The sequence below is a fragment of the Calliopsis andreniformis genome, chromosome 3 (assembly GCF_051401765.1).
Source record: "Calliopsis andreniformis isolate RMS-2024a chromosome 3, iyCalAndr_principal, whole genome shotgun sequence".
Lineage (NCBI taxonomy): Eukaryota > Metazoa > Arthropoda > Insecta > Hymenoptera > Andrenidae > Calliopsis > Calliopsis andreniformis.
This window is the reverse complement of record NC_135064.1, coordinates 13,886,230-13,900,669: the sequence shown is the minus strand read 5'-3', so window position 1 is coordinate 13,900,669 and position 14,440 is coordinate 13,886,230. Positions and strand designations below refer to the sequence as shown.

Sequence of the window (14,440 nt, the reverse complement as noted above, 5' to 3'; positions counted from 1 at the left end):
GGAAACTCAAACGCTCTCATAAGTCGATGGCCGACTTATTCTCGCATTAATTGGTTTATGGATCAGCCGTATCACGAGCACGTGCCTCGGTTAGCGGGGCGCGTTCGACGATGGGGAAAATGAAAGGCGCGTTCGGGCAGAACAAGAAACACGCACGACAAGAGAGCGAGCAAAGCGCAGGAGGGCGAGGTAAGGAGAGAATAACGCGAGAGAATAACGTCGAGAGAAGCCGGTTGAAGGGGGATAAAGAGAAAGGGCGCGTCCGACGAAGAGGGCACGACGCGATCCAGAGTGGAGGAGCATGCGCGGGTGGGAGTGGCACCTTATTCGTCGTGTAGCTCCCGCCAAGGCTTTCTGTCAACTACGAACTCTCGGTGGAAAAGGTTCCCGGTGGTTGTCAACGACGCTGTCGCGGAGAATCGTCGCCGCTTAACTTTCAAAACGCTCTCGCGTCTGTCCGTCCGCGGAAACGAGACCCCGTAAAAGTGCTGCGTGGACGGCACACCTCCGTAACGCAATTATCCTCGTACCGCTACTCTGAAACGTGATACCCGAGTGCTAAATTATACCTGCGTCGCGTTACCCGATGCGATTCGCTTTTGAAAGTGTCAAAGTGACGCGCAGCATTTGAGGATTATTTCCAGGCCAGAGGATAAAAGGGATCCACCGGGATCAACGGATTTCGAGTGTGCTCTATGGTGAAGCGGTGCGATTCTCGCGGTGGATCCTATCGGTCGATCTCGAACTACGATTGTTAAATGCGTCGAACGTACACGAAGGGGAGAAGAGTAACAATTCGAACCCCCGTGGAGTGTGTCACGTGGTGTGGAAGTGAAGTGACACGTGGCTGTGTCGCGTTTGAGGTTTCGCTGCGGAAACTTTGATTCTGGTTTTTAGGGCATTGCTGCCGACGAAGTTTCGAGCAAGTGCGCGGAAATTATAATCGACTGTTACGGGGGAGCGCAATAGTGACTTGCATTGATGTATAGTGATCCAGATAAGCCGGATTAGGGCAAGTGTGAGGAACAGAGGGGAAGATAGTGGATCGTAATTAATGAACAGAAGGAAGTGGGAACACGGAGGTGCCGCAAATCAGCAGAACTGTTCAATGAGTGACGCGTGCCTCTGAAGGAGAATCGTACAGCCGGAGGATCGGCTGGAAGACGGAGGGCGTAATTAATTCGGATTTTAATTAGTCGTCGACCCCGGGTGAAGACAAATGTACGCGAAAGGTCGACGGTTTGATCGGTGGATATACTAATTAAACTCGTGTCTCCGCGATCTAGGAGAATCCGCCTCTCGCGATAGTGTAATGAGACGGGAGCGCGAGTTGGAAAGTTGTTCATAAGAGCGCGACGCTGCAGGAATATTCTAATTCTCGGCGCTCGGAGCGTCACGACTTGGATATGTCAAAGGACACAGTTCCTCGTTCCGTGTTCCATACAGTGAAATGTGAAAGTAATCGACCGCTTTAAATCCTTCCCAACGGTGGCAGCTGGTTCGAAAGCTACAGCGACAAACATTTCCCATCTAGTGCGTTCGATTAAAAGCGCTTACAAAAATTCCACAGACTATTTCCCAGCGAGTAGGACCCGCTTGTGCGGAAGTCGTGTCGGTTGTTAAGCGTCGAGAGCACGATGAAGCACTCGAAGCAGCAGACGAGTACCTAAAATATCTCCTTCGGTCGGGGGTTCGTGCTCCAGGTGCAGAAAGTGTCTCCCTAAAATGTGGCTCGTACTACTGCTGCACTGCTGTCTGCTGAAGACAGGTGAGAGGTTCCTCCGTTTCTTCTGCAGTCTCTTCCCGTGTCAAGTCCACTTCCTCCCACCAGCGAGGAGTGAAAAATCAAACGGCGGGATCTGTCGCGAAAGGGGGCGTGTGTAGGCGCGTAAAATCCAACTCTCCCTGCTGGGACTCGTTCGTGCCATAATTTCTAATTCCGTGCCAGTAGCCAGAAATTTAATCTTTGGTCCCGCCGTTTTAGGGGCCGCGGGAGGGAATCGCCGAGATAATTGGAATTTTTTTTTTTCCCCCCTCACCGCTCTCCGTGTTTACGTACGAATTCACAGGGGATCGGGATAAATTGGAATGCATCTTTTAATTCTCGTTTTTCGAACGCTTAATTGGCACGATATACGCAACTGAGCGGCACTCGAAAGCGCTTGAAGGAACTGGGCTGGTCACCGGCAGCGTTTTTCGCATCGCGCGCCCGCTACTCCGACAGAGTTTTCACCGCAGTTTGCCGCGGTGCTGGTCCGTAGGTGCCATTTTAAAAGGTCATGCACTGTCACGGGGACGCCTGGGCGCGGCAAAAGTCATTAGAGGATACGCCTGAGAGTGGAAATTCATTGAAGTGCAGCCCCGTCTATGGGACAACGTTTTTCCATTCGCTGTGCCATTTTCCCTTGTCATGCCAGAGAATTCTAAATGATACAGTCGTAAATTCTTATAAGAGCATCCGAGAGCATTTTTCTTCCGACGAGTTTAAGTTTTCAAAGGACGAGGTAGCGAGTTCTATATTTGAGAGCTTCTGTCGGGCAATAAACTGTTAATGGGGAAAAATTCGTTTCAATTTTGATTCAGAATGTTTGAGCGATTTTCTATGTTTTGTTGGGACATATATATATTTTTGTACAGAGCATGAGGGAATAATATGGGTGGTAAAATATGTGGAACTTATGCGTTTTAGGTTGCGTCTATCTATTTCAATTAAACTGAAAACCTGAAGAAATAAAATTTACCATTTAATTTGTGACGCAAAATACACGCAACAAAAATTAAATAATAAATTCAACTTTATTATAAGAGTATGTAGACAATTTTCATCATTATCGATACATGTATAGATATCGATATATAACTATAAACTGACTTTGCGTACGGGCATAATTAAATTCTCACCTTTTTATGTTCACAATTAAGAAAATTCAATAATTAGACACAGGAACTGCAAATGAGGACCCCAAAAAATATAATAAAATAATTTTCACAATTAATTAATATTCTGAGTACATGGAAACGAATCAGTGAATTGCTGTAAATATGCAGTTGATAGATATATACATTTTTTCTCAAGCTTGTGAGCAAAACTCACAGCGTCGTATCCAATTTTTCATAAGTACTGTGTCGAACAGCAACACTCGTCATTAATCGACGTTATCACTGCTTTAATGACGCGTGACGGAGATGCCATCTCGTAATTTTCATTTTCGTACTCATGATGTCTCACTCGTTGGTAAATATGAATGCAAATATGACCGAATCGTGTTGCTCTGATAAGGGGTAATTGAAATCGGGCGTAATGAATATTTCAACGAGGATTTTTTAATAAAATTTTAGTCGATTTCCAGCTCGAATTGATTTTATTCTCGGATCGATGTAACGTGATTCAGGAGAACAACAAATAAACCTGTGCACACGAGCGATATTTTGGCGCACGATCACGTTGCGATCATACATCTGCCTTCGTTATTTGTAATTGAGAAAGCAAAGAAAAACATACATTCAGCCTTAAACTTCTGGCTTGCACCATGTTTTTTCGTAAATGTAAAAAGAAGCTCGAAACAAAGAATGTTGTTGGAAAGTATATTGACAAAAGGAAACTGAAGTTATGCTGCTAGAAAACCCATAAAGCTTGCAAATTGCTCGGAACAAACGGGGACAGTTTGTAGCATTAGTTTTTACGCACGAAGTAAAACAAACTTCAGCTTTTTTAATTTTACAACCTTTAATAATTACGTTTATATTAGTGTTGTACGAATGAAAATTGCAAAATAGGATAAAAGATAGGCAAAGGGGACGCATGCTTTCGAATGAGTCGACGAAATCAATTTACAAAAGAGGATTTACTGTTCCGCTCGCAGCGGCTGGAAACCGTACAGTTGACGAATAAAACTTCAAAACTCATTATTGAACTCATTACTGACTTAATTACGTAAAAAACCAAGCTTTTATTGCTGTATAAAAAACGAACAACGAATAATACTTAGAAATGCGCAATTTTATGTGTCGTTTGTAAATGCTCCAAGAGTAGACCACACGAAGCAGAAGTTATAATTGGCATTTTTAACACCAAGTCCAAAGGGAAATGATCAAAGTACAAGTTTCGTCTTTGATAATAGCACATAACAAAATGTGTATACTGCTCGTGTAAAAGAACATCTTTTCAGTCTCTTTTGAATGATTAAAGTGTACATTCATTCATTTCATTTGCAATGTTTAATATTCAATGAATGCAAAATCAATTTTTAAAGTTCTTTAATAATTTTTTGCCTTATTTTCTATATTTATGAGACACGGATATTAATTACTAATTAATTATTAGAATTAGAATTATACATATTTTGTAACATTTACGTACATATTTTCGACTCAGTTATAGGATTCTATATCTTTCTTATATCATTAATGCACATTTTTTATTGCTCAGATGCATTATTCATTGAGCATTCAAACGTACATTCATCGTCGATTTTTTTATACATTCACGTTCTCATTTGCACATTGCCATCCTGAAGCTAGAAAACGTACTTCTAATTTAAAATGGATTATGTAGACTCAGCACATAGTGCTTTAACTCGCTTCTTTGCTGGATCATTGCTCTAACGAAGTAGAGAAAGCTCTTACAATTCGTAATTCTATCCTTCACGCTTCACATCATTTCAGTTGCATAATATGTTCAGCATTTCTATAAGTAGTTCTCGCATACTTTACTAGCTTATAGTTTGAAGAACCTCTTTAGTATTTGAAAACATGTAAAATGTTTTTTAAAGGAAAGCAGCACCTTAACAAAGAAGAAATGGATTCTTTATTCAAATCGAAAGCACTGTACAGGGCTGGTAAGGTTGCATCTCGAAAAAATGGGAATCTACAATCTACATGGTTATAGTAGACAGGATCGCCTGATTTCACAAGCATTTTCGGAGATAGCATGTTATTGATTAAATTTAAGTGGCCATAACTATCAATTGAATCAATTTAACTCTTATATAAGGAAGAATTACTATTATGTCCACATGTGTCTCGGATGCAACCTTACCAGCTCTGTGCAGTATGTAGTGTCGAAAGTGTCTGTCTAAAATATGACGCTGAAATTCATATAAGTAACGAAGTTACAGCGCTTTTTGTTCCGCTGCACACAAGGCGCGAAAATGCGAAAAAGAAATGACCGAATGCTGTACAGAATATCCCACGCAGAGGAGACAAAGTATATCTTTAAAATTTACATAAAAAAGTATTACAATGTTAAATTAAGTGATTTATAATGGAACTTGGTCCTATTTGACTGCATGGAGTACGACATAAAAAATAGATGTTGTTGAATTTTTTAGATGTATATTAGTATACTAAATGCATAAAATTAATATCAGGGCATGTTCCATTTTAAAGCACAAAATTTCATTTTTTGATATTTTTTTGTATCTACAAGCGTTTAAAAGATCTACAGGGTGTTCATTTGAAAAGTTTTTAAGTGAATAACCTGTATGTAGCTTGTTTATATTGTGTAGGGTATCCTACATGAGGTAAATATCAATTTGTGATGACGTATGATTGGTTTTGTGTTCTTTCCATGCCTGCGATTTCCTCGTGTGTTCTACCGTATTCTGTGTATTTTTAATGCAATTTTCAACATTACAAGTTAAATTGAATCGATAGGAAACCTGAAATGTGCATGAAGTAAAATACAAGGTGAGGCAGTAGGAAACAATATCGGTCACTTAACATGCGCACTTGTTTGGAAGTGTGTACCGAGAATATTTTCAAGTTATATCACTGTGGTTTAAATAGCAGTACATTTAGGTATTTTAATAAATGCTATGGGTCTAGAATTAACCAGACATGATAAGTCATATAATTTTTGTGTTTTCATATTCTGTCTTTATTTTCATCATGTCATTAAGTCATCTATAATATTCTATTACATAGTTTAAATTACTGTCCGCTATTTTGCCAATTAAATATGTATGACGAGTGTCACTGTCTAGCTATCAACCGAATATGAAAACACACGTATCACATAGGTACTTTTATATTTTATTGCACGTTTAAGTCTCAGTTTCATGTAGCTATCATACACAAAATGTGTTTAAATCAACATTGACCGCTATATTAAAGAATATTATTTAACCAACGATGTAATATTAGAGAATATTATTTATTTTTTACTTAAATTGCAATTGTCTCGAATACTTTTACATTCTCTTTAACTGAACCCTTTTCCACAATCCTTCAAGACCTTTTTTATTTATGACACCCGGTTCTACTGAAGGATGCCTATAAATAAACATATTATTATTGGCGGTCGCTTCAGTGACTCTTCCTCTTCTTCGCTCAAACGTAAATTGCCTGTCTGACATGTTGCTTCACGATGAAAAATATGAAAATATTAAACGCTGCACGAGTTGATCCGTCAGGACATAGATCACTTGATCATTCTTAGTTAGTCGCTGTTGTAGATTGATGGAGTAGTTCAAATTATAGGTATCAAAGTTCCCTAGCAGTCTCATGATGAATGTGTCCTAAGAAATTAACTGTCCAGAGATCCAAAGAAATACATAAAGGAAAAACCAACTTCAACCGTCGTTTTAAAATAGGTTCACTAGCGATATGAAGCGTTCCAGATTCTCCTAAATTGAGTTACAAGACTATTAGTAAGCTCTCTTTCCAGAACACCTGATATATAGATGACAGCACAGTAAATCACCTACAACAATCCCCAAAATTAACTTAATACAGAAGCAACCCGGTCAAGACTTCACCTCACATTGTCGATTAATAAGAAGAATCGAGGCGCACATTCATCTCGCGATCGAAGGAGTGAAATAAAACGGCTAAGAAAAGAAATTTACCTCATTTTAAGAGCATTCCCCTTATCTATGGTACATCCTGCCGGAATGGTCTAAGGAAGAGATCCCACGATAGGGAAATCAATGGTTTCTTAGGAGAACGCTTGGAATAAATCAGGGTGCATCTGCTCGTAAACAGTTTTAGCAAAAGGAAGGATGGGAACGCGGAACGTTTTCATCGGGAGTGTGCCAGAGAGAAAGAAGGAGCGTGCATAGGGGGTAGAGTGACGAGGAAAAAAGGAAGATACGATGAGAAACGCAAAAGAAGTTGCACGAATGCAGACGAATGCCGTCGTGCACGCGAAGGCGGGCGGAGATTATGCAAACGGCAGCCAATTCGATTGAAGTGCACCGCAAATAACCGCAGTTTTAACCCATTCGACTAAATGCGCCCGTGGCCCACCTCCCCTAACGCCCATTAGAATATCCAGCATGTGCATACACACGCATCAGAACCTATCCCACGCTGCTTTTCTTCAGCAGCGGGTCTTTTGTCTTTTTGCATTATGAAATGGGTCTATGGTTGCCACCAAACTTTGGCAATATTTAAACAAACTTATAAATTGCTGACTATTATGGTGGTTGTTTACTAATTGTGTTAGTCGAAACTAGAGTTTGGTTTAAAAATTGATTTAATTTTTGATTATTAAATTCTCTGCAACCATAAGCATCATGAGAAAAACAGCGAATTTTAAACGATAATATCTAGCAAACTATACGGTGAATCGTACTCAAATTTGAGACATGTACACATATTGATATCTACACTACCTGTGCTGCAAGTTTTAACAAAATCTGCATTATCATCATTTATTATATTTGTTTGTAGTTTAAAATTATTTAGAGAAGACGAGCTAGTTGTGATACAGGTAAATGATTGTATACAGTGTTAAGCTGGGTCTATATTACAAGTCTGTAACAAAGTTATAATATGTAGTGTAGACCCAGTCTTATTTGCATTTTTTATGAAAACAAAGTGGATTAGTATACGAATTGTTCTTTGGCATGTGCTCATATTGTTAGCAACAAACTCATGAATTGCAAACTGTAAGTCTATAGAAAGGCTACACTATACTACTGTTAATGATTTTTTTATAATAGGATTACAATGATTTTTTTACAAGCATTATGTTATAATAGTAACACTTCAGTAATTGAGGATTCATATATTTTTGTTTAAAATTACATAATACTTAAACTCGTCTTAATAATTTTAGTATCTTAATTTTTCAACCCTTTCGTGACCAACTGATTTTATTGGCTTCGAAAATCATTCTATGTGCAACAGCAAAAAAATGTGAGCGGAACGTAATGTCTCAATACCCATGAAAGGGTTAAACACATAAACTACTTGTAAGGTATTAATCTGACAGGCTTAAGTACTCAACGTACCTTTAGCACTTTATGACTGAAAGCCGCCCTTTCACGTAAGAATTAATTCCTAATCCCACGCAAGTAATTCAAATCTCTGACAAGATAATTACTTAAAAATCCTAATTTATCATCCGCGAAAAATGATTCTCGAAGAGTATGGAATGTATTGTGAAGCCAAGATTCGACCAACTGAAATTCGTCTCTCCAGTTTTTGTACGCGCGAACGATCTTGAATAATCGTCAATGTAATGCTCGTCAGATAATTTTTCACGGTATTCCAATGCACTTCAAGCTGGAAGGCTTTGTGAGAAGCTAGGAAAAATTACTGGGGATCTCGAGTAAAAAGGTTGATGAGAGGAAGCCTGACCTACAGGATCGCGACAGAATACGATCAATCACTTTCGAGTGATTTGTAGAGCCCGTTGCGAGGTAAATGGAGCTTAGCTCTTTCGTCAGTAAGAGATGATAAAGCGCGCAAGAGAGAGGGGAGGAATTGAAAGAGCGAATGATGGAAAATCATTGAGGGCGAAGTCTAAAATAACAGCTTTCACGAAAATGACCATTAAGGCGGCGCTGGGTAGCGGTCAAGCTGACGATCCGGGGTTTTAGTTTCGCGAAGTTACGGCGTGCTTTTCAATACCTCGAAAGACTTTCTCCCGTGGAACACCATATATTGACGAAATTTTTCCCGTGGAAACGAATCGATCAGACGTTTCATTTCTGCAGTCGAAATACGCTATACAATTAACCGACGCGACGAGGACGAATTTTACGGAGAGAGCTTCGCTCCTCGATGGCCGTTTAAAATAACTTTCAATTTAACGTTCGTATCGAATGTGATCCTTTCCTGCAACTCTATATACCTTTTATCCCTCCCTCTTTTTATCTATGCGGGAAAGGAGAAATAGAATATAAACGAAGGTGAATTTTTTAAGTAAATGGAATACGCGCTTTGATATCGTCCTGTGTATTCATATTAAACAAAACCTCGTCTCGGCAGATTTAGATATTTAGATAGAAGCATAAATAAAAATAACCAACTCGGTGCACGATGAAATTAATAACGATCGGGTATTTCAATCTCAATTTTCGAGCATACACGGAGATTACTTTCCCGAAGTGATTAAATTTTTCATTTTAATCTTCAGTTTAGGAAAGATTCTTACCGACTTCTCGGAAGTTAGGGACTTCCCTCCTTTTTTAACAAATCTTGAGCAACTAGTTAAGTAGGTAATTATTCAGACTACTGTCTCACTTTTCGTCGGTTTTGTGACGAGTTTTAAGCCGAGATATTTGTAGCCAGAGATTAAGTCTGTATTTTCAGCTTTCATTATTCCAGTGCTTCAAGTTTCAAATTGTTGAATTAAAATTTTGTAAAATATTCCTTTCCTTCTCGAGCAGCGGCTATCGATTTATCACAGTAATTCCAGTAATAATTCAGTTTTAAATCAGCGAAATCAATCAGACTCCAGAATTTACGAGTGAAACGGAATCTATTTTTCATAAAGCGTATGAACAAATCTCTGCAACAACGTGGACAAAGTAACGTATATGTGTCCAGAAAATGCGCTTCGAGCTCGCCAGAACCGTTATTACTGCTATCCAGACGCAGGGAATTCGAGTTACTTCTCGTTAATGGCAAAGCCGAGACCCGTCTTCATCGAAAATTCACTCATTCCGCGGAAGCGATCGAAACGGTCGAACATTTTCGATAAAGGTCACTGGTATCAGCCCCGAATTAATGTCCTCGTAGTAATCCTTTGGCGAAACTTTTCCCTGGCCAGGAGATGACTCTGGCTGTTTTTCTGTTCATGCGATTAAAATGCAAGCGTTATGGTCCACGTTTTAAAGCATTTCAAATCCAATGCTTGAAGTGTCTCCTGAGCTCAGCAGATGACAAAAGTTTGGGTCATATCGAATTTTTATTCTGAAAGCAGAGATTTTTAGGTTGAACGGTTCTAAGCGTTATAGCGTTCGAAATTCTTTCGTAAGTTGAAGTGGAGACCCGATAAAATTCAATGGAAAAGTCTGTAGCCCTACTATAGCGCAGGATTATTCGTCAGAGTGTTGGTTTTTTATACTATAACCAGACTCTTTGCTGAGATTTCAGTTTTCATTAAGACTTTCGAACTGGAATTTACATCGGTTAATGCTTCCGTTTTTATTCGACCTTTTCATTTTTAAAAGCTGTAGACATAATTACGTGAAATAGTAGTATGGTTTGTCTTCAAGCGATTGAAGTCTTCAAGACTTGATGAAACCTAAAAGGTATTTAGTAGGCAAACAGTAATTGTGATATTATGGTAACCTAGAAACGAAAGAGGCTTCAAAGAAGATTACCCAGAATTCATTCTGTAGCTTCTAATGCAACGAGCGTTTGCGTTTCTGGGAGAAAGATGGGGTGTTGCGCTTGTCTCAAGAATGATTTACGACGAATGAAAAATCAAACAAAAAGTTGAGGAAAGAAAAGACATTTGTGAACGGGCATGTTTTTACAAGTAGAGGGGATATTTTGTGCAAATGGCGCTATGAAGTTGGAAAACAAATGCTGCCCTCGCTTCACTGAGTACTTGCATTTTATCTAAAACACTTCCGATAATGAATGTCAGCAATTTAGTTGGAAGTGTGAAAATAAATTTCACACCTTCGAAAAAGTAGAGATAAAAGAATAAAACGCCATGTAACTCGCGTGTTAAATAAAACGTACTTGTATTTGAATCAGGAGGAAAGTTCTGAAGTTCCATATTTTACATCTCCTCGGTGCATTACATTCCAAATTCGAAACATCCATTACTGGTACTTGTACAGAACTCGACTTTTTCTTCCAAAATTGCGCAAAAAAAAGCTTCAATGAGAAGCATAATCGCTAGATAAATCCGACAAATGAATTTCGAAGTTAAACCAACGCCCTCGACCGTGGCAATAATCCAAGGAATGTTGAATCGGCAAAACATTACGCTTCATGAGCACTAAAAAATTGCGACACTAATTTAAATGTCTCTCGGGAAGCCAAAGTAACCAACACGTGGTCGCTGAACCAACCGTTAATTACACGGAACGCGTTGAAAAACCAAGGAAATCCTTCACAATGCACACAGCCTTCCTTTATTACCTTAATGTTGCGTTAATCTTGAAAAACCACGGACCATAAAAAACAGATTATTTCCGGAAAAGGGCTTTTACAAACGCGTATTGGGAACAGCATTGTTCTATTAAGAGCTTTCCTGAACTCCCACTATAAACACTTGTTAGTCACATCTGAAACGATACATTCCTACACTGGCAGTTGTTGAAGAAAATTATTAGTCTGAATAGTTAATTACGGACAGCTTTGAAAGATTCATTAAAAGAGCTGACTCCATCTGCCACTTTTATATAGCAGAATTTACTAATTCCAAACTCGTTCCTATTCTTCTTAGTTCTGCTTTGAAGTTATTTTTATGCTCGTATGTATTTTGTTTTTCTGTCGCATGTGGCGAGCGAGAGCAAAATAAATTGAAATGATAACGATTCACACTCGTGAAATAATTATATTTCAAATGTGGAACTGCTCGTGCTCTAACTGAAAAAAACGAAAAGGTCGTAATATATTTTATGGCTTCATGGTTTCTGCATTTAGGTATTTCGACATAAGTATCCTTACAATTAGTTAAATTATACATTTTCTTTCGTTTCAATGGATTCTGATTTTTCAGAATCGATACTAGTAAACATACCATTCAGAGTCAGTATAAAAATTTACTTCTCTTTCCACTAAAGAATTTTTAACATCCTTTGCATTTAAATAGTTCAGTATTTAACCTACATGATTACTGAAGCATGAGTTGATCTCGAAACGACATATTTCATTTCCTAATAAATCACAAGGCTCTGCAGTGTAAAGGCTGTGTAGATGTATATACTAATTCCATTTAACATCCTGTGTATTCTCAGTAAGGAAACCTTGCTCATTAATATCTACAAACACGTCTATCTAATCCACACATAATTCAAAGCAGCATCAAAACAGCAAATTGCTAGACGTCAGCTACGCATACACTACTCTAACGGATGTCCCTACAAAGGACACTCTTAAATCTCTGTAGTCTGAACAGGCTCAAAGAGTGTGTAGTATGATCTATACATCATTGGAAAGATCAGGTCAAGATGAATCGATTTATATAAATTTTAACTCCAAAATCCAATGAGAAAAATGCGAAAAATGGCCTCAAAGTTCGTGACTTTGCGGTTTCAGTAGGAAAATCTTATCTAGCCCAAGGGTCCAAGAGTCCAAGTCTAGACAGGAGAATTCAGGGGTGTAAGCCATAGTCTAGCACATGTTAAGTCGCCAAATGTGTCTTCTGATCTTCAGGGTCGTATTGGGCCTACACTTCTAACATTCAAACCACTTGACCAAATAACTTGACTTGTGTGAAGACTGATGCCATTTTTCTCGGTGTTCCCATCCAATTTTGGAGTTAAAAATTCTATAAATCGATTCGTCTTGACGCATAAATCTTACTACACTCTCTTTAGATCTCTTCACATCTTAGATACCCAACATTCTCCTTTCTACAACAGAATTTCCTTTTATTCTAAGCAAAATATAGAAAACTCAGCTAACCGATCGGTGCGCGCGAATCCTGCTGGGTAATCATCGGATCGTCAAACTCTAATCTGAGCGAAGATCCTTCGCCAAATAATTTGGCTTTTTCCAGGCGTGACTGCGGGCGGAACGTGGCCGAGGCTGGTTCTTCTGGCGAAATCCAACGTGTTCCCGAGTAAACGGTGTAGATCGAGATATTAGTGTTTGGCCAGGGTTCGGGGCGGTCAACAAAACCTGGAAGATGAGTTCTCCCCGCAGACCGAACGAATCTTCGATACGTCTGTCGTGAGGATGGAAGACAGCCGACGACTATAGAAGCCGCCTTAATTAGGGAAGTCCCCCTAAATCTGATTAGCGAAAAGCAATTTGCGCTGCCGCTGGTTACCACGCAAAGGCTGCGTCCGAGTACGAATGATTTCGAGACGTAATAATGCCGCGGTAACGAACGTATGTGCGCATGGAATACCGCTGCCACCGAGAACTGAGGAACTCGGAAACGCGAGTAATCCAGCGTTACACATCCCGACAGACAGTTCTGTAGCATCTCTGTGGATAGACCGAGTCTCCTAACCGACAGTGCGTCATTTTCATACGTAAACATGTAGGAATAAAGAGGGACGGGGCGCGACCGAGGTATGCCAATAAGACGGATAGTTTTCGCTCGTGTGTTCCAGGGCGATTTCGCCAACCTTCTGGTGCTCGAGACTGTTTGAATTAGTCGCAAGATAATCCTCCCTGGCCAGGGAATTCAATTTTGCGTGGACTGTTAGTGAAGTGTCCAGTTATGATCTTTACATTTTTTGTCTAAGATTGTATTATATGTATATGAGCTGTAATATGTATTGTGTTGTATACGAATATGAAAAGTAATGCACACTTAAATATACAGGGAGGGTGGAAAATTGTAGTACAATCGGCCAGGGGGTAATTCTATGTAAAAAAAAAGTAAGGAAAATATGTGATATGCAATTTTTCATTCGAGGCTTTGTTTTCGAGAAAATTGAATTTCAAGTGCGTTCAATTACTCAATGTGATTGACTTATTGTTCTATTACCGATTGTCTCTGTCTATACTGGTAACACATATATATCTTCTCAAGTTCCTCAATGTCTCAATGTACCACATAAAATTTATGAAAATCCTGGATCAAGAATCAACTGTTGTAATACCTCAGTGATACGATAAAAAAACTTATCATACGTTGGGAAAAATAAATATCCCTAAGTGCGGATTATGTTGAAAAATAGACGTACGGTTTTAAAGCCAAGGAATTCTACTTTCATTCTTATTTCGATTTTCTTCAATACCTTGTTTCGTTCTCGAGATATACGCAAGTATGCATTACCTTGCAGCCCAGCCTCGTAGTTGGATATGTTTTCCTCAACAATTCTTTTTGTCTCCTCTAGACCAGTGATATTAGACTTTTAAAGTAGCTAAATATTCAAAATTTTAAATCCATCACTCCACTATTTTCTGTAATAATTCCACAAAAGCCATTTGTTTAAATATCCGAATTCCAATTCCATAAACGTAAACGTTCAACGCTCTAAGAATAGTTTCTCGCCGAGTTTGCCTAACTGTTGCCTTATTGCTTCGGTTACAATAAAACTGAGATAGACCAACCAAGGTTCTAATC

General features: G+C 39.0%; 1 protein-coding gene across 1 annotated transcript in view; it reads left to right on the top strand.

The window, feature by feature from the left end:
- Positions 1–384: 384 nt before the first annotated feature.
- LOC143177200 (uncharacterized) overlaps positions 385–14,440 on the top strand; it is a 59,020-nt gene continuing 44,964 nt past the window's right edge. Inside the window, exon 1 of the mRNA XM_076375029.1 lies at positions 385–1,768. Coding sequence (XP_076231144.1) covers positions 1,726–1,768 — 43 coding nt within the window. The 5' untranslated portion in view covers positions 385–1,725. The remainder of the gene's footprint in view (positions 1,769–14,440) is intronic.